This window comes from Nuphar pumila, chromosome 3, assembly GCF_984573655.1.
Source record: "Nuphar pumila chromosome 3, dmNupPumi1.hap1.1, whole genome shotgun sequence".
Lineage (NCBI taxonomy): Eukaryota > Viridiplantae > Streptophyta > Magnoliopsida > Nymphaeales > Nymphaeaceae > Nuphar > Nuphar pumila.
In genome coordinates, this window is record NC_143251.1 from 32,187,856 (window position 1) to 32,213,853 (window position 25,998).

Here is a 25,998-nt window from a genome sequence, read left to right on the forward strand (position 1 = left end):
AGATTTGTTATTAATAAAGTACCAATATAAGATTTCAACTACGTAACTTAGCAAGATTATCTTCACATAATCAAATTATTTTGGGTCGTCTACAAATGTTCCGTAATCAGAGGAGATTACATAGCTTGAGCAATTGCGAATTCAACTCAAACGAAAATATGTATCCACAAATCCCTTGACTCAAGACGAGTACCCAAAAAAATAAAAGTCAAATCTTGATCGGAAGTAAGTATAAATGTTTCATGTGAGAGAAATAGTAAACAAATTTTTAAGTTCTATAACTTTTTGGGTATATATATATATATATATATATTTATGAGTCTGGTGCTTGAGCATAGCTTCCGAGCCAACTTGCTCGACGGTCAAACCTAAAAAGCCGAGCTCAGATGTATAGGCGGGACCGCAATAGCCAAAGCGGAGGGCCAGCTCCTTCATGTTTTCATCAACCTTCAACATTGGGATTGGAACGCATGAATAGTGAAGTGCAGGTCCTCCATAACAGTCCACACGATTACCAATCTCTTCAAGTTTGACGGTCCAGATGAAGGATCTGTTCAAGTCAGACGAGCAGGGGTTATTAGCCCTCATCAACTAAAATGCATTGGACAGGAAGAAAAGAAAGCCTTTCCTTTTATATTCAAAACATTTTCAAAGAGTGGCCTAAACCAGAATATGATGATGATAATGATGAGAGGGACATGGGGGTGCCTGGAAGGGGATGCGGATTGTTTGAAAAAGGGTTGAATCCACGCAAACCAGAACGAGAGTCGATTCCACACCGTTGCACATAATTGCGCCATACGGAAAGGCAAGGTGGACACTCCCCTTACACAGAGCAAGAGAGAGAGAAGACGAGGGAAAAAAGAAGAAAGAGACAGAAGGAAAGCTGGGCACAAGACACCTCAGGCTTGGCTTCCTCGTTTCTCCCCTCCGTTTCCCTTTTCCCGTTTACGCCAACTTCACGTGAAGTTCGAGATGAAAGAAGACGATGGCGCGTGACGACCGATCGCCCTCCCTCGGCTTCTAGAGAGAGAGACAGATTCTTTCGTTTTCCCGACTTTTTTCTTTTCTTTTTTGGTGCTTCGTTTGTTGTTTGTTTGTAAGAATCGTGTCGAATGGCAATGGAGGACACGCAGAGTTACTGCAGCAGGGCCGTGGACTCGTCGCCGAGGCAGCAGCGCCACAAGCTCGAGGTCTACACCGAGGTTCTCCGGAGACTCAAGGAGTCCGGCAACGACGACGCCAATCGCCCCGGCTTCGAAGACGAGCTCTGGAACCATTTCAACCGCCTCCCTCCCCGGTAATTCCCCGATCTCTTCCTTCCCATTTTATTTCCTCGTTTTCTTCTGAATTACTACGTTTCGCGTGTCGGAATCGTCGTTATCGTTGATCGCTGCTTATCATCGTTGTCGTCGGCTACAGTTTATATGAATTTGGCTTCCTTCGGCTAACTTTTTGTCTGGAGGATCGGAGGAGGCTTAGGGTTTGGGATTATGATTTTTATATAGGAGATCAAATGTTTTCTTTTTCTCTTTTCTTTTCCATGGACAATCGGATCGTCCATTTGTGTTTGATTTCATGCTAACTTTGGTGTTTGGATCGTCAGCTATAGAGGTTTGTTGTAAAGGACCCTTGCTTTTCTTCGTCTTTTATGTAAAGGATCGTTTACCTTTTCTAGTCGGTCTTGTTTCTGTGCAGCATGCAATGAGATTCTTGCTTTTCCTTGTCTCAGAAGTTTCCGTTATTGGATTGCCTGATTAGTGTGCAAACGTTTCTGCGTTGGAATCATATGCGTCCTGATTGCATGTGAACTTGAAGCGGAAACTTATGGGATCACTCGCGTGTGCGGTTGCAGGTACGCATTGGATGTCAATGTGGAGAGGGCGGAAGATGTTCTTAACCACAAGAAGTTTCTCCATTTGGCAAGGGATCCTTCTAGGAGGCCGGTATTCGATGTTCGCCTCGTTCAGGTAAATCCATCTCGACGTTTTGTGGGGTTTGGTTTGTTCACTCATAGCTGCACCGTGAGCATCGTTGATTGCTGTTGGGTACCCTGTGCGTGCTTTTATAATTTGTTAAACATTGGAGTGGTTTTAAGTTTCTTGAGAAGCGTCCAACTTACTACCCGTGCTGCTCTAATTTTGTACTTGCCGAGGTGCCTGCCAGCACTCTTTATTGATGGGTTCAATCCGTTTTAGCTGAAAGTAGTTCTAACATCTTAGTGAAGTTGACCTGGACAGACAGGAATTTTGATTTCTCCTTCATGTCTAAACTAGCAGAAAAAATAGAGAAATACAAGTTGTCTAGCTCATTTCTTCTGGATGATGGCGATCTCTATTTATATCATTTGATCATTTCACTATATGCTTTCAGAAATGAACAAAATTTGCAAGTTATAATTAAATGCGTTCTGGAAATTCTACCTATTTTGATTGTCTAATGATACAACATTTCTATGGCAACTTCCTGTTTCTATGTAGATCATCTGAACTTGTGGATCTCTCTGCTTTAATGAGGTTTACAAGAGAGTCGGATTTCATCTCTTTTGTGTTCTTAAGATAGTTCTCTGTTGAGTCTGTCAACAGGTACACTTACAGGCGATGCCAAAAGTTCTTTTGTTTTCCGTAGCCTGTTGGAACCTAAAAATGTGCAAACAGAAACCAATGCCCAAAAATTTCATTTTTTCTGTGCATATGGATGACAAACTGGAATAATGTTTTGAGAACAATGTAACATGAAAACACAAATGGACACCTTTAGATTATATTTAAACAAACTCTGTTAGAGCAATTCATCCTTTGTTTTATGTGGATCATATTGGGAAAAAGAAATGTTTATGGATGTGAAAGATGTAGAAGTTGCTTGGTGCAGTTAGCCAAAGAGTTCTCCACATCTATGCAAAATAAAATCAGGCATTGTGAAATAATGGTTCTGGTTAGAATTTTCTTTTTGAGGAAAGAGAAAAAAATCCTCATAAAACTACCACCCTTCTTTCTCATAGACATAACAATCTGGGACCCCGAAAAGTTGCTCAACACTGGGTTTACTGTGTTCTAAGCATAGTTACCTGTATTGTTAAAGGTAATTTCTCGGAGATATTTCCAAAAGTTGATAAATCTTGGGAGTTTAAAAAATTGAAAAATATAACACCAAAAAACCTAAGGAAATAATAAGTTTTGTATTATTTTTCTTTCAAAAATATAAAGAAACTTGTTTTAAAGGTTTTAACATATAAAATAAACAAAGAAATAGGAAATGCAAACTTAAAATTAAAAAAATCTAAAAAATATCATAATATTTTTTATTTGCCGATATTTTGAAAATATCGTGATATATTCCCGATAGTATCGGCAACGTTGAAATTGCCAATAATATCATGATATATTCAAAATATCAGCGATATCGGTGACAGTGGTTCTAAATTACTAATTTACTGCCAGTTCTTGGTATATTTGATTGTTTAAGCACAAAACAGTAATATGTCTTCAGCAAAAAAATATCAGTCATACCAATGGGGGCTCCACATGTCTGGCAGGAGCAGTTAGTGCAGGTCACCTTGTGTTGGGATGTTGCAAGTTCGAACCCCAAATGGTACGGTTGTATAACTGGTAGGGTTCTGCCTAACCCCAGCTTTCTCTGGCGAAAAAAATTATCAGTCATAGATTGGGTGTGCTTTATATTGATTTACAAAAAGTGACCATGAATAGGAGTCGCTCATGCCACTAATCATCCTCTGGTTTCTAACAAGAATTAGGAGAGGGAAGAGCCAGTTTTCTTCTCATACACTGTAACTAGTCTACACATGAACTCAATAACGTAATAGTTGGTTTAAGGTGCTCTGCCTCATTTTTCTATAACCTATTACATAAGGAAAAGGTGGAAGATGAAACAGAAACTCTAATTGTTATATAGTGTCATCAGATATCACTCAAGACATCCTTTTTTTTTCTTTTTTCTTTTGAGAAAAAGTCAGGGCATATTTTTCAGACCTATAACAGGACATGCCCTAAGAAAGTCAGGACATGATAATTGTTATAAAATATCATCTGTACTGGTAGTATATGATATCCTTGGAAGTCAATTTGACTTGCCAATATATGTGAAGTATCAATGTAATTAGTGCAGTGGGTTTGTAGTTCATTGGAAACTGTTATTGGTTTCATCATTTAGTTTTGTCCTTGGGTTTGTACATCCAACTTATCAACTTAGTAATGGCTTTGGTCTCAATATACACTTGAGGAAATCATTTCAAGGGAAGTTCCCTGCCTGTGTAGAAACAATTAAGTTTTAAGAGTTCACCATCTATTCCCAGAAGTCAGCCTCTTACCTCCTAAAGTTTGGTCATGATGATGGTTGTATGTTACATAGGCCGGATGTACCAAGGTTGCCAGACTAGGAAGCGGAAGTGAGAAGAAATATTCAATTTGGAAGAGAAATGAGAATCGAACAAGAAGTGAAACAGGGATCGAACGGGAAGCAAAATGGTAATCAAATGAAATAGGAGTTGAACTAGAAGCCAAACAAAAAAGGAAAAAGTAAAAATAATGGGAAAAAATATATGATTATATTATGTTTCTTTAACTAATTAAAACATATGATCCATGTTACTCATGTCATATAAAATATAAAGAAACTTAAAACCTATGTAGGTAAAGCGCTTGGAGATGCTAGTAGGAGAGTAGGCGGGACTAATTGGTACTCCAATTAAAAAATATACAAAGTTTGCAAATGAATTGCTAAAATTAATAACATGTATGTAACATAAAATCAATCAACAATAAGTAATAGGTAAAAAAAAACACCTAGTTGAAGTGCCGAACACTGTAAAAGAATCAAACACATATATAACTAACAAGATGTGTACATCCACTAAGTACACATGCTTTTAAAATCATGATATATGTTAACAAAAATCATGCTTTTACAGAAACATATAATCAAAATATATATAATTAGAAGATTATATATAAAAACATAGAATATAACATCACTTGCCTGAACAAGAAAATGACGAAGAACAAGAAGAGATGAGAGGAAGAGGGGTGTGGAGGGGAAGAAGTAGAAGAAGAAGAAGAGAGAGAGAGAGAGAGAGAGAGAGAGAGAGTTTCGGGGGGGGGGGCAAATTTTTTTTTGAGGTTCGGGTCTGCATTAGACTCGACCCGACCTGACCCGCGGCATAACAGTACCATGTCCGGTAGCACACCTGTGTCCACACGGGTACGCCGGCCAATCTGCCGTGTCGCGGTAACATAGCTCCCACCTATATAAGACCCTTCTAGTAACCCTGGGATTTCAATCTTGTAACATATTTTCCATATAGATTCAGGCATGTAACTTTGTTAATTGTTAGAATAAGGAGTGGATATAATAAAGACATGTGACCCATCCATCTATTCACTGTAGTGATCATGGTCGTGCCTTCCAATTAGTAGCTATAATAAAAAGATGTCCCGACATAAGGGGTGGATATAATGAATAAGAGATGTTATTTCGTTCCTTGTTGATTCTTATGTAAAGATTGTTATAGAAATATCCTAGTGCAAGAATGTCTTTTATGGTTCCTGCATGTTGTGCTCTGATTCTGAATTTAAAAATTTAATGGAAGTCATGCTCAGAATCTTGGAGACTTCTCCATTCCTTTTCATGAGATGAATCGTGACTTCATGCGCAAGATTCAAAAGAAAGAAATTGCAGAGGCTTTGAAGAAAATGAAATCAAGAAAGATAGTTGGCTCAGATGGTATACCTATCGAGGCTTGAAAATGCTTTGGTGAGAAAGGTTTAGAATGGTTGACAAATCTATTTAACAAGATTTGGCAGACATATAAGATGCCTAATGAGTGGAGGAAGAGTAATTTGGTGCCTCTATATAAGAATAATGGTGATATATAAGATTGCACAAACTATCGTGGTATAAAACTCATGAGTCATACTATGAAACTTTGGGAGAGGGTGACTGAGTATAGGTTGAGGAAGGTTGTCATGATATCAGAGAATCAATTTGGTTTTATGCCTTGAAGATCAACTATGGAAGCTATACATCTTCTTAGACAACTTATTGAGAGATTTAGATAGAGGAACAAAGATTTGCATATGGTTTTTATTGATTTGGAGAAGGCATACGATAGAGTACCTAGGGATGTTCTCTGGTGGACAATGATGAAGAAAGGTGTTTCTCTCAAGTACATTAGTATAATTAAAGATATGTACGAAGGAGTAGTAACCAATGTCCGCACTTGTAGAGGGGTGACAACCAGTTTTTCTATAACAGTTGGGTTACATCAAGGATCTGCATTAAGCCCTTTCCTATTTGCTATAGTGATGGATGAGTTTACGAGATCAATTCAAGAAAATGTGCCGTGGTGTATGTTGTTTGATGATGATATTATTTTGATTGATGAGTCTAGAGCTGGGGTTAATGCTAGTTAGAATTATGGAGACAGACATTTGAAGCAAGAGGTTTTAAGTTGAGTAAGAGTAAGACAGAATATATAGAATGTCAGTTTAGTAAGCAACAAAGTAATGAAGCTTGGTGAGCAAGAAATACCGGTGGATGACCGTTTCAAATATTTGGGATCTATCATTCAAAAGGATAGAGAAATTGATGAAGATGTAAATCATAGGATAAAGGTTGAGTGGATGAAATGCAAAAGTGCAATTGGAGTGTTGTGCAATCGTAGAATGCCATTGCGGTTGAAGGCAAAGTTTTATAGGACGACAATTAGGCCCACTTTACTATATGGTATGGAATGTTGGGCTGCCAAGCGACATCATATTCAAAAAATGAGTGTAGCTGAGATGCGTATGCTTCGATGGATGTGTGGAAATACAATAAAAGATAAGATTCGAAACGAGGAGATACGTAAGAAGGTAGGCGTTGCATCCATTGAAAATAAGATGAGAGAGAATCGTTTATGGTGTTTTGGACATATTCGGCGAAGGCCTAATGATGCTCCAATTAGAAGGATGGAGAAATGGAAAAATATATTAGTTAAAAGAGGTCAGGGTAGGCCTAAAAAGACTTGGATGAAAATGATAGGAAAGGATATGAATGCTTTGAACCTCACCGACGACATGACTTTGGATAGAAATGATTGGAGGAGAAAGATTCAGGTGGAAGACCCAGAATGATTTTCTTATTTGGTTCATATCGCCGACCCCAATTATTTTGGGATTAAGGCGTAGTTGTTGTTGTATGAAATTTTAGAGTTATTGCAGGACCACAGGCACATGGAGTACAATAAAACCTTGATGAAACATTCATTACAAGACTGATGATTGTTAACATGTTCTTAAGATGTCTGCTCCATGGTTTCAGGGTATGAGGTAGCTCTTATCATCTGCAACCACAAACAACATTTGCAGAGTGACAGTTATAATAGTTCATAAATCAACATCGATCTAAATGCACTTGTATTTGAAGATGGAATAATTACATAACAAATAACGGAGGCCTTCAAGGTCAAAACAAGTTATTAACTTGAAGGCATATTTAGTTAGAGCTTTTTATACGTCTGGCTGTGGTTTTTACCTACATATCAAGGAAAAAACACGATTTGAAGTTCTTTGCTGGACATAGATATGGACTGCTATTTTCTCTTTGATGATTGTGTTGCTGTTTTGCATGAGAAGAGGCTCTATGCATGGGGATTGAATCTCATGCCTTCCTTTCGAACTATGAGGACGGTTTATTTTAGGGAGGTACTAATGCAATTTGTTTGCTTAGATGAGTGTAGCTGAGATGTGTATGCTTAGATGGATGTGGGAAATACAATAAAAGATAAGATTCGAAACGAGGAGATACGTAAGAAGGTAGGCACTGCATCCATTGAAAATAAGATGAGAGAGAATCGTTTACGGTGGTTTGGACATATTCGGCGAAGGCCTAATGATGCTCCAGTTAGAAGGATGGAGAAATGGGAAAATATATTAGTTAAAAGAGGTCGGGGTAGGCCTAAGAAGACTTGGATGGAGATGATAGGAAAGAATATGAATGCTTTGAACCTCACCGAGGACATGACATTGGATAAAAATGATTGGAGGAGAAGGATTCATGTGGAAGACCCAAAATGTTTTTTTTTTGTTCATATCGCTAACCCCAATTGTTTTGGGATGAAGGCGTAGTTGTTGTTGTTGTTTGTACTAATGCAATTTGTTTAGTGTATGGACCCAAAAAAATCAACATTGCTACTTTATGGGGGATGATGATTTTATCTAGCTATCGCCAAGACATCTACCCATAAGAGAATCTAATTCTGGTTAACTAACTGGTGTTTATGGGATAATTTCTTTTATGAAGCATGTGCTGTCTAGTATTCCTATATATTGCCTTTATTGAGTGCTTTTGAGGGCAATTGGATATTGGATTTGGACAAAAGTGCAATTCATTTGTTTGGAAGGGCTCTAGGGATTTCTAGTGTTTTTCACTTGGTGAACCAGTGGCTGGTTAGAATATCTACTCAAACTGGCCTACTAAGATCTTATCATGATTATGTCCCACTGAGTTCTGTGGTATTCAAATTGTACAACCTCTCCCTCTTCCTTCTCCTTCATTCTTATAACAAACAAGACCTTATCCCTGCAAATAAGGCTATTACTTTTCCTATACTTCTATAAGGTATTTGGTCAGTGTCTTTATGCTGCGCTTTTTTGTCATGAAATATTTCCAGGGTAGTTCCAAAACTTATGCTGCACTTTATACTTGATGGTATTACCTTTTTCTTGTGTTAAAAAGTTTTCTCAAAGGGATCACTCATTCATTTTTAACTGTATGATGGACAGTTTGAAAAAACTTTAACTGGGTTCTTTCCTGGAAAGGTTCCAATGGAAATGCAAGTTATTCCTGCTTCTTTACTCCCTAGTCGATTTCCATTCAGTTGTTGAGGCTAAAAATCATCTTAACTCTCTGATACAGGTTCCACCTGTGAATGATGAAAGAGTTGGTTCGTTGTCACCAAGCTCTGCTGGGAAAGAAGATGGTCAAGGTTCTACGAGTAGACAGAGGTGCAGTAAGTTTCCATATATTTTTGTTTTTAATATCTCTTATGGTCTTCTTCTTGATGCTTGTTGGTGTTCCTTAGATTTTATAGAAAATGTCAGAGTGTATTGGTAGTTAACATTTTAGTTGGGGTTTTCATTGTCCTCCACTTTGCATCTGTAGATTTTTTTTTGAGTTCCTGATTTCTCTTTTCCTCCAGTACAGCTTTGGAGATTTTTTTTCTCACTTGTTTGCCTTGTCTTGGTTATGTCCATTCGTTTGTTGCTGGATATCCTCTTCAGCATTCATCCACCACCTGCCTTCGGCTCATCACCTAACCTTGAGGCCCTTGCTCTTGAAGGCAACAAATCCAACAATGGGGATTCTGATTGTACTGTGAACGGCGACTGTCTTTATTTTAGGTATTTTCTTTTTTTTGCTCTTTTGTGTTGGAAGTTCATAATTCCACAAAATGTAGGACTTTTGGGTATTACTTCGTGCTCATACATTGCTATGGATTAGGGTTATTGTTATTTACTATGTAACATGGACACTTCTAAAAGGGCAATGCACCCATGTCAGTGCAGCTTTTGCAGTGTAAGATGCAATCAAATGCACCAGGGTCCATCTCTCTGTCTCACACACGCACACACACACACACACACACACAAGTTTTTTGAAATTGCCCCGTTGCATCCTTCTCACCTGCATCCATGTGACATAGGTTACTAATATCCTCAATGTCATGTATCTTTTTCATGTCCTGGTCCACGTCGTTTGTTCTCCTTGTACCTACTTCTGCTCTGTATTTTAACTTCTATGATATTTTTTTCCGACTGACATGAAAAATTGTGTATCTAAATGGCAATTTCAGAGATACAGTTGTTTTGGAGCTCTATTCAGTAAGAGAGCTTGATGTTTTCAAATTAAGTGAGCCTGTTGATTGGAAAAAAATCATTTTCTAATAGCTCTTTTCTTCTTGAAATGTCAGTACTACTGATCATTGTTAGTATTCTGAAGCTCTTGCAATTGTACTTGAATGGTGAGGACAAACCTCAGAGACCATTCACCAAGTTTTGGTTAAGACTGGTGTTAGGGATCTCCAATTCTTGTTGACCTTTTAGATGTTCCAAAACGTATAGAGGAGCAAACAGTTCATAAATTGATTTGCAATCCTCCTGAATCAGACAAAGATACCAGTTTCAGACCAGAACATAATAAATTCTAGATATTGAATTCCAACATGTTTTACTCCACAGACCCCATGGACAAGCTGGTTGAGTTCTATATGCAAGAATGTGAATAACAAAACGAAAAAAAGTTACACTTACACATGGTAATAGAATCCAGACTTGCTTTTGGAAGGATATTTGGTTGAGATTCCTGTTATGGAAGAATTCAGTATAGTAGACTGCAGTCACCAGGTTCTCTTAGATTTGTAATTTATGTCTGTTCTTCTATGCATTTTTTGTGACCTCCTTATCCAGAATGACAACCTAGATGCTTTAGGTGGCTCCACCTTTTTTTGGCTGGTTGCCTACCCCCTCATCTTCAATAATCTTCGAGACTTTACTTTACAGGGATTAGCTAGGTGGGAAATTCTATTTTTCCCTATGTCAGATGGATGTGGGTATGTGCATGGCACAGCGAGTATGGCTGGGATATCTTCCTAGTTCCCATGTTCTCATGCTTTCCCGTAGGTTTTCATCAAAATTCTTTTCAGTAAAAAAATTTCATATGAAGACAATGATACGAGAAAACAAGTATCAATGGTAAAATAGTGGGCATCATAAAAAAAGTACGAAAATATGCACATAAGTTAAAAGAAAAATAGCATACAAATTGATAACAAATTAAACAAGAACATGGATCTGAAAAGGTAAGAAAAATTTTCCACTGGGGAGCAGAGAGGCAAAAACTTTTTCTCATAATACTGATGGTCAATGAGAAAACTTTTTGTTAAGATGGATGTCCTTTTCCTTGTGTATATATATATACACACACGTATATATGTATGTATGTATATATATATATTAATATATATCTTCATATATATTATATATACTATGTATATATATTTATATATAATATATATATTTATTTGTATATAATATATTACATCTTAGTCAACCTAGGTTGACTAAGATATATAATATATATAACTATATATTATATATATATACTGTATAGAATATATGAAGATATATATATATATATACACACCAAAGAATACATCTATCTTAACACCCCCCCTCAAACTTACTGTGACTCTAAGTTTGAATTTACAAAGGAAGAAACCCATTACATGAAAATTCTTCATAATATATAACTAATATAGTTATCTTTTGAATTTTTCTTATGATATACATATATATATATATATATATATATATATATATATATATATATATATATATATATATATATATAGTTGGGATGTTTTGTTAGCTCTATTTACAAGTTTTCAAGAATTGATGATATTGAAGATCCTCTATGATAGTTTTCACAGGCAAATATAAGCATAAAGATCACATGATTTTCACATATTTTTCTCGATGAGAAAAGTCTTTTCCTTGTATATATATGTATATACTAGGGATGTCCTTTTCCTTGTATATATATGTATATACTAGTTACTCTTGCCCCCACCTCGTCTCAAAATTTTGCCCTCCATCCCCGGTCCATCCTCATCTCAAAATAGCCATCCTCGTCCCCATCCCTGTCCCCGTCCCAATCCCAATTCCCAATTCCCATCCCCATCCCCATCCCCATCCCCGTTCTCGTCTCCATCCCTGTCTCAAACTAACTTTATTCTTATTTTAAGAGGATTAAGAAGAAAATAAGGAGAGAAAGGGTTTAGGGTTAGGAATATATGTATATATATAAAGATTTTATAATATATAAGAGTATATTAATAATTTCATTAACGGGGATAGGGATAGGGATAGGGATAGGGATGGGATGGGATAGGATGGGGCGGGGCGGGGCGGGGCCGGTGGGAGCAAGAGTAAGTCCATCCCCGCCTTCATCCCCGTACGGGTTTTGATTTTCACCTTCATCCCCAGTCCATTCCCTGTTTTATGTCCCTCATCCCCAGTCCAAACGGAGCGGGTTCGAATGAATCTCCGTTTTTACCCGGTCCACTGCCATCCTTAGTATACACGTATGTGTATATTTATTAATATATATAATATATATCTTCATATATATATATATGAGTCACTAGAATATGAGAACTGGAAATATGAGAACTAATGTGTGAACCACGATTTTCATAAATTTTTTGTTCTTTTGTCTTGAATCAAATTAGATGTGATTTACATGCTTGGTTTTATAAGAACCCGCTCTTGAATCATCCAATTTTGATGCATAAACGAGTTTTTATAAGGCTTTAACATCAATGGCTCATAATCTTCATAAATATTCAAGCATTCAAAAATCACATTTTTTATTGAAAATACACAATCCAATGGTTGATTCCTAGCAAATTCACCATGCCAAGCACATCCACATGGTTGGATTTGCAAAAAAAGTGTTGGAAATCCCCATATTTCTGGTTCTCATATTCTAGTTCTCGTATGCTGGTGACTCTATATATATTATATACATACTATCTATAATATATATGAAAATATATATTATATTAATATATATACATACGTATATACACACCAAAGAATACATCCATCTTAACACTTTTCTCATTGAGAAAAATATGTGAAAATCATGTGATCTTTATGCGTGATCTTTATGCTTATATTTGCCTGTGAAAACTATTTTCATGATCTTTATGCTCAGATTCTGCCACATGTTATGATTATGAGTAATTCTTCTGAAGCCCATGCCCTCCCCACCTTCGCCCCACTGCAAGCCCAACATCCAAATAAACTTTGTGCTTTTCCCCTGGTGTTAGAGTTTTGACTCCACTGATACACTAAAGTTGTCCCTTTTTTATGGGGATTTCCCCATCACAGAGATGCACAAAAGAGCAAAACGAACTTCATATGTCCCTTTTCTACTCAATCTAGAAACAAGATCAGACGTTATTCCAGTTTGTCTCCATTTTCGTGAAACTATTCCTCAAGCAAGCCAGTCGATAAGTCATCGAAGGGTTTGTGTGAATAATGGAATGGTAAGCATTACTCGTTTGAAAGTGTCCCACGGTGACAAAATCTCTTTTCAATCAAATAACAAAAACAAGGGGGGAAGAAATAAGGAGATATTTCTATATCAAACCAACACAGAATGGTTACACCTACTCAAAGCAAAGAGGGGGTGCCTCGTACTACTAAAATCCCAGTGTGACAAGCTTGTGAAATTTTCTTTTCTGGTGATTGTGTTCTTAGCTACAGTGGAATTGTCTCATGAGATATTCAATAGCTGCTTGTATGAAGTTGTATGGACATATGTTAATTAGCTTATTTGTTTGAATGACCATATTTCTTGCCTTTTTTTTTAGACATTGTTAAAAAATTGTGAAGTCTTGATTACTCCAGATTGTTGATTCAGTTTCTAAAATCTTTCATCTTATTGTCTATCCATCAGTGAGCTCACTTGTTTTCACTGCTGAGCTTAATCTTCTTCTGTTTCTCTATTCATTTTGTTAGCAAAAAAAAATCTATTGATTTAAATGCCTGAAAATTTGTATTAGATGTTCTTCTTGTTGTGCCATTAAGTGATACTATAATTTTATTTTATTTGTTTGTCCTCTAATGCGTTATGGGTTCTTTGCTAAATTCAAATTAGGTAACTGTTCCAGTTTTTTTTCACTTTTTCACAAGAAAGAAAGCTGCAGGTTGTATTGTTTTGAAATTTTAATGTTACTCTAGGAGACCATGTAGCATAAGTTTGTGTTTTAGTTTTTCCTAACAATCATTGACCTTTATACCAATACTCTTGTAGGCCAATGCATGAGGTTACATTTTCAACGGATGACAAGCCAAAGCTACTTAATCAGGTAGTTCAAGGATGCGTGATTGTGAAAATTTTCTTTGCTGTTGTTAATTAGGCCATTCTTTTTTTCCATTTTTTTTCTCTCGTGAGTTGGATAACCAGATTTTTGTGAGTGTTTTTTACCTGAATTAGAACTACATTTTCTTATTGGTAGAAGTTGATTCTTGTAGACTAACTCTGGTGGATATTGATCAGGATCACAGGGAGGGTCTGCTTGAATATTGTCTTTTAGAAACTCATTTACAGTTATAGTTGAGGAACAAAAAACTGAAAAATTGTAGTGATTAGTGGATTCTTAATATTTATGTTTCTAGCCATATTATATGGATAAAAGTCCGAGAATGGGACATGATGCACATATGCTTTGTGCAATACGATAGTTGTAAAAAATTAGGACACTGTAACATGGCCTTACATGCACACAGATGTGTGTGTGTGTCCATATATATATACGTGTGTGTAGTCCTAAGTACATGAATATCATCTCAACAGACTCTTGAACAACAATTTTGGATCACTATAATTGAAAAGAATAGAAATAACTAAGTTGAAAGTGAAATATAATGTAATTGATGACAAATTAAAAGAAAAAAGAAATGCAAGTGAATACAAAAAGTAATCAAGATCATAAAAAGAAATAGATAAACTTAATGACACAATGATGTGTAAAGATGCAAAAGAGTCTTCAATCATAAACCAAAAGTCTACCAACTTAAGTGGATAATCAAAAAAGTGTTCTCTAAGGAACACACTAACAAATCCCAAAGAGGGGACACACACAAGAAAACACACAATATAAAGAATATATTTTATTCAATGAACAAGTGTGTAAAAATCAGAGTTACCGGAAGCTTCTTAGGTAGGTGGGAAGCTCGCTTCCCAGAAACTCGCTTCGGAAGTGCGATACTCCTCGCTTCCGAAACTTCATGGGAAGCTCAATTCCCCCACGCTTCTTCTATGCTTCTCATACACATGGTCTATGCATACTATATACTTTTCTCACGTTTCTTTTCACCTTTTTCATGTATTTTCTCTCACACTTTCACTCACTTTCCATGTACTTTCTTTAAATTGGTAACCATCATTGTTAGATTTTAATAAAAATTTAACTCTTTTACAGAAAAATCATGAAATATAAGAATGATCAATTTTATTTTAGTTTTTATTTGTTTCTTGTTTGATTCCATATTGCTTCATTTTTTATTCAAATTTCGCTTTTAAATTGAAACTTCACTTCTCGCTTCATATAAATTTTAAAATGCCTCGCTTCTCGCTTCCGCTTCCCGTATCGTTTCCTGCTTCCGCTTCCTAGTTTGGCAACCTTGGTAAAAACACACTAAAACAAAAGGGGGATCACCCCTATTTATACACAATAGGGAGATGAGAGATATAAAAGAGAGAGAGAGAGAGAGCTCCCAATGGCTAGTATTCTAACCTTTGGGATCAAGTCAAACTTATTTGACTTGCTCCCAACGGCTAGAATTCTAGCCATTGGGGTCAAAGCCAAATCAGTTTGACTTGTCTCTTTTATATATTATATATATATATATATATATAATTTAACACCCCCCTTAAACTTACAGTATGATGACCAAAAGTTTGCCTAAAAGGAAGTGAAATCTAGGAGCAGAGAGGTTTAGTAAAAAAAGTCTGCTAGCTGGTACTTAGACGTGACATAGGGCAAATCAATGGTTCTTTGAAGATATTCCTCTCGAACATAATGGCAGTCCATCTTGATCGGCTTCGTTCTTTCATGAAAGGTATTGTTGCTTGCAATGTAGATAGCACTGTTGTTGTCGCAATGCATCTTTGACGTTCCTAAAATCTTTATTGTAACGACCCATTTCATACCCGTGAAAAAGTGATATATTTTTTTAAATAAGTGCGAAAACATTCCCAGATACCCGGGCCTTACAGTTAAACACCACCACAAGGGATCTTATACTCATCTTTCATACCAACCTAAAATCAAACTAGACTTTATTTATTCAATTGCAAAGAGCTTGAGACATAAGTAAATGAAAGTAAAGAAAGCAAAAATGACAAAAGGAAAGAGCCACGCTGTCCAAAGAATCTGCCATGTAGTTGTGTGGTCCCCTCGTAACCCTTCTCATAAGCAAGTCACCTCACTAGACATCTGAGACTGCGAAAAATAGAAAAAGTAGGGTGTCAGAATCCTGCGTACAGGTCCCTATAATGAATCAAATAAGTAAAAAGAACATAAATAAGATTCATGCAATATTTTAGAGGGATATAAATATAATATATTCATAATTCAAATAACCATTCATGCAATAAAGAATATTTATTAAGCATCAGAGAACATTTAATAACAACAGAGATCACAATCTAAACATTAAAGGCATTTAACATGCATTAAAGAATAACATTATGCATTCATCAATATATCACTATCAAGGGAACAAGTAAATATGCATGATCTAATGCATAGCAGGAATAGGGATGACAGTGGGGCGGGGCGGGGCGGGGGACAAGGTTTCCACCCCCGCCCCGCCTCAAAATTTTATCCTCCACCCCCGCCCCGCCTCCGCGGCGGGGATGTATTTTATCCTCCACCCCCGCCTTCATCCCCGTTTCATGTCCTCCACCCCGCCCCCGTCCCTGCCCCGTCCCCGTTTCCGCCTTCATCCCCGTTTCATGTCCTCCACCACGATCGACGCAGTCTGCGCCCGGTATGCCTCCTCGAAGGCGGAGTTGAACCGCCTGAAAGCCCGCCTCGCGCTTTCGGCATCGATCACCACCGGCATCTCCGCCATGGCCGCCACGACCTCGCTCCACGCCATGCGCTCGTAGTTAGCGACGTACTGCCGAAGCTTCTTGGTGTGCATTCGCACCCAAGCGTCGCCGAGGACGAGTCGGAGATCAGCGACGACCCTGCGACGGCCAACGGTGGAGGCCTCCCCCTGCGACGGCCAACGGTGGTCGGCGACGGCCCGGCTACAATGATAATGCAGATGGGGAAGGGGAAGAGGCGACGGCCCGGCGGCTCCAGGGTTATGAAATTAGGGAAGGGAGTTAGGGTTAGTAAACAATAAAAATATAAAGGGTTGGGGGCGGGGATGGGGCGGGGCCGGGACGGGGATGGGGCGGGGCGGGGCCGGGACGGGGATGGGCCGGGGGCGGGGCGGGGATGGGCCGGGGCGGGGATGGGGCGGGGCGGGGGAACGTGCCAGTACATCCCCGCCTCCACCCCCGGACGGGGATGGATTTTAACCTTCGTCCCCGCCTCCATCCCCGTTTCATACCCTTCATCCCCGGTCCAAACGGGGCGAGGCGGGGCCCCGGTTTTCCCCGGTCTACTGCCATCCCTAAGCAGGAATATGCATAATTTAATGCAGTGCATATATAATTTATTGTCTTAAATCAAGTTTTTTTTTATATGCATGTCCCTACTAGATTGCACACACATTTAAGTTCCACTTTTTATTACCCTCACCCGCAGATAATCAAAACAAGTGAAATCCTCGAGGTCAAGTTAGGTTCTCAAGGTAACTTAGCACACAATTTGTATTTTATTACTGGGTTCTAAACTTAGCCATCGATCGATATCAGGAAACAACACCATCCATCAAAACATTAGAAAACAACATCTAATGTCGGGGACGTCATGAAAATCATCATCCACTGACGTTACTTTCTTGGTATACCAAAACAACTGTTGTGTCTACACACCACCCTCAGGTAAAGCGGTGGATTCTCCCTAAAACCGTGGTCAGGAGAAGAACCTCAATATCGGGTTCAGGGGCAACAACGCACACATAGTTTTTTTTTTTTTTGCATCCTCACGGTCCCCAAACTGCTAAGCCCAAAACTCCCACACTAAAGAAGATGCATTAAGGGAACGTTAATTACACTGTTCTCTTTTTTTTTATCCTGTTATTAAAATCAATTTCATAAATTTGCAAATCAACATGCAAATATAAGCTCGCAACTCTTCACGGTCTACCACTCATGGCAACAATAGAAGAGTGCAATTAAAACCACAATATCAAATATGATCTTTGCAACGCATAACCAAGTAAAACAAGGAGCACACCGGCTCAAGGCATCCACAACCTACCATAATCCATCTTGATCATCTATGCATTCATATGCAAAAATCTTAAGGAACATGCCAATGCATTCTTTCAACGCTTCCCAATGCACATGCATTTATGCCATTTAAAGATGAGCATAACACAATAATACACCTATGTATGTGCATGAGTCACACTTCATATTCATTGCATGCTTTCATTTGATTTGCATATTTATGTCAAATGCATGATTTCATTTAGTATTTGTATGCATGATTTCCTGCAATACACACTTACAACAACTATATGAATACTCATGCAACCTTTCACATGTAGACACATTTCAATTCCATGTAGACCTATGCATAAGAAAGCAGCCAGGTGTTAACATTTTTAACTCAGCATAGGATATCCAATTACATTGATTTCACCAATGCATGCCTAACAACTTTACATAAACTATGTATTTGATCACAAGGCAAATGGTTATGACACGATCCATAAACAGAAATCAAATATGCTGATATACCATCAACATATATGAATTGATTATGCACCTACACATGAGTAGTTATATGTGTATAAAATCAGCAACATCCTGTGCAAAATTCTGGATTTACATAGATATACATAAGGTGTTCTCCCTCTTTTTTTTTTTGAAGGACCACATGCCCAGCCAATCGGCTAGGCTTTTTCATTTAAATACTACCTAATGCAAATTTTCTCATGGTTATCACACCTAGACAGAGAAAATTGCACCCAAGATTTTCCAGATTTTCAAAACAGCTTTCATGAGGGAGAACTTCCATGCCCTGGATCTAGCAAGTTTTTCCCCTTTTCCCTTTGATCCACCCCTTCCTGTCCAACCAACCAAAGTGTTGAAGACAGAGCACATGAAAATACAAAGTGTAAACATAGAATTCTCTTTTTCCTTTTTGAAGAACACCCCAATCAACGACATATATGCAACAATGAAAAAAAATATCTTTTAGGTATTGATGATTGAGACAGTGGACAGAGATGAATATTCCCGGGCGACATGCTACTAATGCTATAGGCTCTGGTGCCAACCTTGCATAAAGTATCATAATTAACTATAGGATCCAACTGCAACTTAAATTGGTGGTAATATTTCTGGTCATTTATATGGTGAACTAACAAAGTTCTTTTCTAAATTAGCTATTGGAACCGTAAGCCACACCATACTTGACTTCGCCTAAACATATATCACACATTCAATACTATGCGGATAATTTTCGCTTAATACTTGTTGAGTCTTCCATCTGTACTATCGAAACAAAAAAAAAATCATTTGAAACATCATCAAAAGCCACAGCAGCAAAACTTATCAACACATAAAGAACAATGAATAAGATACAATACAACAATGAATGTGTAATACAATACAACAATGAGTGTGTAATGGAGCAAGCTCCTTACATGTAATTGACTCATGAGCTAAGACCAGTTTCATCAAAGAATGCAAGTGAGACCAGGTCTTCTTGAACATAAAATGATCTCTTCAGACACAAAATATGCTATCTATTAAGGGATATAGATGAATAAAATCCTTTCCAAGTTAAAACGACAGGCTAAGCAAAGACAAGCATAAATTTTAAATGAAAGAACAGGGCCTTCATTATCTTATAAGTACATCTCATGAATATGGAGACAATGAATTCATGTCACATAAGTAATTCTGAGTACTCATAAGGCATCACCATGTTCTTCCCAAGCTTGTAAGCTCATACCTAAACCGAAAATTTATGAGAGCATACAAGTAGTAACAACAAGCATATCTTAGCAAGCGGTTACATAGGATACAGGTATACAATGCCCTGTACCACATCATTGATTAGGGTGCCAAAACCGTTTCTGAAATCCTTCAAATTCTCAAGTATAATGCTTTTACTTGAACATCATTTTCGAATGAAAATATCTTACTTGCCCATTTACTTATGTTCTTTATTTTCTTGTTGTAGTGCTTGCACATATGTAGTTTTTCTTTGCGTATAGACAAGTTGAAAACCCATTATACTCTAACCTGATAACCTGAAATGCCTCAACACCGTGGGACTTTGCATAATGTATATATGCACATATTTTTAGTTTTTTTTTACTAATAAGACCTCAGTAGAGCTTAATGTCCTTATGCATCTAATTATACATTTGTGAATCAGGTTCAAATAAAGGCTTCATTTGGCAAACCCATAAGCATAAATGCCAATGCCCAGCTGACTAAACCTGTATAAAAATATTTCTTTTTTTTTCTTTTTTCTTTTTTTTCAAGGAGTATGTACAGGCTGCTGTGCGCATACCTATACCCTACTGTGTGTACATCTCCCATCAAGATATTACATGGAATCCGATCCACATTCCAATTCTCACTCGACTTCAAGGGAGAGAGAGAGCCAGTACCTCAAAATCCAACGCTTGGGGAAAAAAGACCCAGAGATACCGACGGCGAGGAACGAGGCTGTCGACCGAGGGTGGCTGCTTGAGAGCGAGGTCAGAGAGGAAGGGAGATCGTGACAGGAAGGTTGCTGCAGCGAGGGAAAGTCGGCTGGCCTCGACAGCACCACAACTTGAGAAGAGGTCGGCGTCTCCGGCAAGGGCTTCAACGAGCAGCAGGCCGGAGCTCGGAGGTCGATCTGAAGGGGCGGGCGGGTGAATTCAGAGAGAGGGTGAGCGGGGGCACAGGAGGGGTGTCGGCTAAGTCCACCCACGTGCGAGGGCGGAGAGGAGTCGAGAGGCAGGAGAAGACAGAGAGGGAGAGAAGAGATGAGAGGCAGAGGAGAGTGAGAGAGACAAACTCGGGGCCCCTCTTTGTAGGGGAAAGCCTGAGAAGAGAGGAGCTCTCCTCTGACGATTGCGCTCCACCCCTCTCCCATTGCGTTTTTTGTTAGGGTTCACTCTGAACCCTAACCTTTGTTTGTTTGTTTGTTTTTTTATCGGGCAACCCGTATCGGGTTTCCTTTAACTCGTTTTCCCTTTTTTTTTCGTAGGGTGCGGGCCGGGTCTGGGTCCAAGACCGAGAATCCAGGTCTAGTCGGGGTTTTGGACCCGCATCACCCATGCGATATGGATCCATGGGTTGGATCCGAATGGATCCAATCGTGGATCCCTTAATATACTTACGTCTATTTATATATATATATATATTTTCCACTTCTTATTTTCTTTTTCTTAAATATATATATATATATATATATATATATATATATATATAAGATATTATACTTATATAAGTAGATATCTTGGATCCTGAATGTGGATCCCAGGCCTATTTACATATTTTATCTACAAAAATTCCAATTAATTCCCCAAAAAATGCGGTTATTATATTTATTCCCATATTAGCCAACAATCTTCTTAGCCACACCACCTCCAATGTGGTAGTTCATGGCCCGATATTCGACTTCAGTTGAGGAGAGAGAGAGAGACCTTATGTTGCTTTTTGCACCTCTACGAGATTAACGATTCACCTAAGAAAACATAAAAACCAGTGGTTGAGGATCACCTCCCTAATCTGCATCTGTATATGCAAGTTAGTCTAGTGTAGATGAAGAAGACATAAACACACACTTGACAAACTCGTGACTCGGGCTCGGATCAGACCCTTACTGGGTCACCGAGTTAGCGGGTTGACTCGGTAACTCAGGACTCTATATTTTATAATGTAAGCACATGAATAAGACGTGGAAATAACTAATCTTCAAGCTAATATGTCAATAAATAAGTTGCAAAAACATATAATTATGAATGATTATTAACTTTTTTCATTGAACAATATTAGATTCTTCATAACAAGCGACTTTATATAAGAATTATGCATTAAAATAATAAAATACATGATAAATCGTGACCCAGTTGGGGTCCGATCTGAGTCGACTCGGGCGATTCCTAAGTCGACTCCCGGATTTGCCAACTATGCATAAACATGCCTCTAGAAATCAAAGTTTTGAGATATCTAATAATACGTAAAACAACTCCCATGTGAACAGATGTGGGAGCGCGTTGAAACTGACCAGCTGTATATGCTATATCAGTTCTAGGAATTGTCAAGTAAGAAAGAGCTTCGATAAGCTGTCTATAATGAGTTGGATCATCTAGAGGCTTCCCATCATCAATTTTGATTTTGGCATTTGTTACTTAAGGAGTGTCAAACTTCTTGTCATCTGATATACTAGACTTGCGAACTTCTTCTCATCTGATTTTGACATTTGTTACTTAAGGAGTGTAAATACTCTATCGGGGAATAAACAACTTTTATTTCTAGAAAATATCATAAAAGACCCAAATCAGTCATTTCAAAACTGGTTTTAAGAATATTTTTAATATGTTGAACTCCCTATTTGTCTCCTCTAATGATTATCATATCATCAACATAGAGAAGCAGAATGATAATACCTGTTTCAGAATTCTTAACAAACAAAGCTATGTTAGTCACACATGCTCTAAAGCCGATATTAAGCATAACATTGCTAAATCTATCATACCAAGCTTTGGGAGCTTGTTTCAGAGAGAGTTAGAGAGAGAGAACCCCAAACTCATTGGGGAGAGAGAGAAGGAAAAAAAAGAAAGGAAGAAAAGAAGAAGAAAAAGAAAAAGAAAAAGAAAAAGAAAAAAAATTCTCACCATTCATCCGTCGATTTTTGATCTCTTTCTACGTTTCGATTAAGGTACAAGTTTCTCTCTAAAGTTTGTACGGGAAGAAATACGTATAAACTAATTTTATGTGTAAGTTTAGATGGAAAAGGAAAATCTGATTCAAAAATATGTATGTGTACATATTAAGTGATGATTTCATGTATTTCTTGAGATCTTGATTTCTTTTGAGTATTAAATCTAGGCATACCTGTGTTTATATGTCAATTTTTTCTTGTTTTGTTGTGGATTTCTTTTTGCCAAGCATGCTATATATATATTATTTGGGATCAGTTTTGATCTGACTTTAATTTGCTGATTTCAACATATGAGCAAACCTGATCAAATCTGCCATTGTGCAGTGTTTTAGCAATCTGATTAGGTCTGTCGATATGTTTCCAAGAGCAGTCTGATCAGATCTGCCTATATATTTTTGTGAGCAGTCTGATCGAACCTGCCAATTTGACTATATGTTATTTTTTATGACTGTTATCAAATCTAATGCCGGAAAATATTGATGTTTGGCTTACAATTAGGCATGAACTTTGACTAACGATAGAACACTCAAATCAACACCAATTCAGGCTTATAGCTAGTCGATCTTGATGCCCTCGGGATGAGGAACGTTAAGGAAGACTCCGATTTAATCGGTGAGCTACCGATCAGCTTAAATTTTTGTCGGAACAGTAATGACGTTGTTCAGGGCGTCCCACCTTAGTTTCCTAATTGGGCTCTCGCTCTCTCTAAACATCCTATCTAGAAGTTACTGAAACTAAATAAAAAAGTCAACCTAAACCTATTTAGGGTTTTCAATTATTTTATTTAAATTTAAATATTAATTTCTATGGATAATAGGCTCCTACGTGGATTAAAGATTTTATCTAAAAGGTCCATGATCCCATCATAGGATCCAATGCATATTACTAACCCATACTTAATTAATTAAACAATATTCATTAATCAATTATTAGAGAATTCAAATAGAAAAATGCCACTAAATTAAATTAAATTAAATTTCTGAATTTTCGAAAATGCTAGGCATTACAGAGAGATAGAGAGGGCCATAAATTTCAACAGTGTCAAAGAAATCCCTACATCAGTAGCTTAGAATAATGCAGAAGGAATTGGGCTAGGTCATGCTTGCTTCATGGCTCATTTGGCCAGCAGTTGGATCAGAGGCTGCATCTCCAATCCAATTCTTGATAAGATTTTGGCACCATACCTGATTATTGTCGACTGGGTCACTGTGCTCAAAATGGCACTTGGCTTGGACAAGGGATGGGCCAATTCTATGCCCACCCCAAGGTGTTCTCCCGCTGATATATTATGATGACAGAAGTTGGAGAAATAGAGCATGTGTATTGTGTTGAGTCTGCAGACATAAGTTAGATTCTTTAGCAAATTGAGCAGACGCCTTTTACACTATATAGGTCTTGGAATTTTGATATTTCAGGCATGTTAACCATTTTAAATGCAAAAGGTGAAAAAGAAGACTAAATTAATATGCAAATGACACACAAGCTATTTAGTGCAATGCAATAATTAGACTGCTCACATTGCATAGAGTCCTTCCAGATGGAAGATGTAAATGATGAATACATTGTTCTTCATGTATTGCAATATACTTAGAAGTCTTTTGTTCCAAGGGTGCTCTCTCTTGGAAGAATAAATAATAGAAGAGAGTCTGATACTCTTTTTTAGTGATGTCCTACTGAATCAGATTTTAAATCTTTTTCTGTTGCATTAAATTATATGGTGCTATGTCTGTATCCTCTTTCCTCCTTATACATGATAATCTAAATGTAGGTGACATCAGCACAAGGCAGATTGGTCTTTAAGATTTAGAATATTCGGTTGGATATTGAGATCACATTTGGATGCTATTTATTGTTTGAATGGTGAATCATCCTAAGGTGTTGTCAGATGACCTGAATTTTCTTCATAGATCGCAATACTAATGACATGATATACATTTAATATTGATTTTCGATTTATCAGATATACATATAAATATATCAAAACCACAGGCTTTAGATGCTCCCTACCTTATATACATCTTTAGATGCACCGTGCTCAATAGATGTATACATGTTATTTTCATCTAAATAATTGATGCAATTGTGATTGCTGCATATTTGGTAGAGCGTTTTAAGTTGTTGATACACATTTTGAGTATTTGGGTCTTTTTTCTTTGTTGTTGAATGATTGAGCTTCATGAGAATGATTCCATAGAACTGTAAATGTTCTTTTATCTGGATTTTGATAACACTTATGCTTCGGTTTTGCGTCAGTTAACTTCATTGCTTGCTGAAATTGGATTGAACATACAAGAGGCACATGCTTTCTCTACTACAGATGGCTATTCTCTGGATGTTTTTGTTGTGGATGGGTGGTCTTATGAGGTGTGCATTTCTGTCTGCAATTTCTGCTTTTTCTAGTGGTTCTATACTGGGTTAATGTAAATTTTTAATATTTTTACCTCTCCAATCAACATTGAGATATGATTTTGGGCTCCTTGACAATCTACATTTCACTATACTTTTGTCTTTGTCTTCTTTCCTTATTCCTTGTTGGCACTGCAGTTCGATACTTTGCTTTAATTGGCTAATCGAGGCTTGAAATAGGACTGTGCAGAGATGCTTAAAAATTCTCATTCTCTCAAGATGTTATGCTATTTTAAGTTAATTATTTATAGGCAAGTTCACATTTTTGTTTGTCAAGCTTGCCATCTTTTATCTTCCCTTTTTGTTCTGTAGCTGTCTACTTTGTTTGTTGGTTACTGGTTAGTGTTGTTTTGTGTTGTCTTGATTAGAAGCATAACAAATTATAATGTTGCTTACGTCTTTTGGAACTTTTACAACATACTATAAAATGTTTTTCTTGGTCATAAATATTCCATATTGTGTGCATAAGTGTGAGAGCCAGTACTGACTAATTGATTTTGGACTAGTTTCTGATTGCTTTTTTTATGTAACAAGTTTCACTGCCGCTCATGATCAACTGCTTTCTATAAAGACTTTGTTATTGAATCTCTGCCATTGGCAGGATAACTAGAATTAGCTGTGTTTTTTTTTGTGTGTGCTGTCTTTTCCAAAATCCAGCCACAGTAATTTGTCCTTACTTTTCACTGCACATGTTGCATTTCATGATGATAAGTAGTGGCCGGCATGAATTTAAACTACTCTTCAAGTCATATTGGAAGATACATAATTTTATGGAAGTTAGTGGCTGTTTAACATCAAGACAGAACAACAGAGTTTGGAATCACACTGCTAATTTTTGTGAGGTAAAGTAGCTTATGTAAACCATATTGGGATACAAAGCAGAAGGAAAAATAAAAGTTCAACCTGGCATATAAAAATGGTGTTTTCTTATATAATAATTT

The 25,998-nt window shown here is 37.3% G+C and overlaps 1 protein-coding gene across 2 annotated transcripts in view; it reads left to right on the forward strand.

Annotated features, from left to right (window-relative positions):
* The first annotated feature begins 710 nt into the window (after window positions 1-710).
* Window positions 711-25,998, forward strand: part of LOC149842504 (serine/threonine-protein kinase STY46-like) — an 81,283-nt gene continuing 55,995 nt past the window's right edge. For both annotated transcript variants that reach the window (XM_089999237.1, XM_089999238.1), the window contains exons 1-6: window positions 711-1,300; window positions 1,856-1,970; window positions 8,914-9,002; window positions 9,279-9,398; window positions 13,879-13,933; window positions 24,905-25,015. In XM_089999237.1, the coding sequence (XP_089855363.1) occupies window positions 1,116-1,300; window positions 1,856-1,970; window positions 8,914-9,002; window positions 9,279-9,398; window positions 13,879-13,933; window positions 24,905-25,015 (675 nt within the window). In that variant the 5' untranslated portion in view covers window positions 711-1,115. The remainder of the gene's footprint in view (window positions 1,301-1,855; window positions 1,971-8,913; window positions 9,003-9,278; window positions 9,399-13,878; window positions 13,934-24,904; window positions 25,016-25,998) is intronic.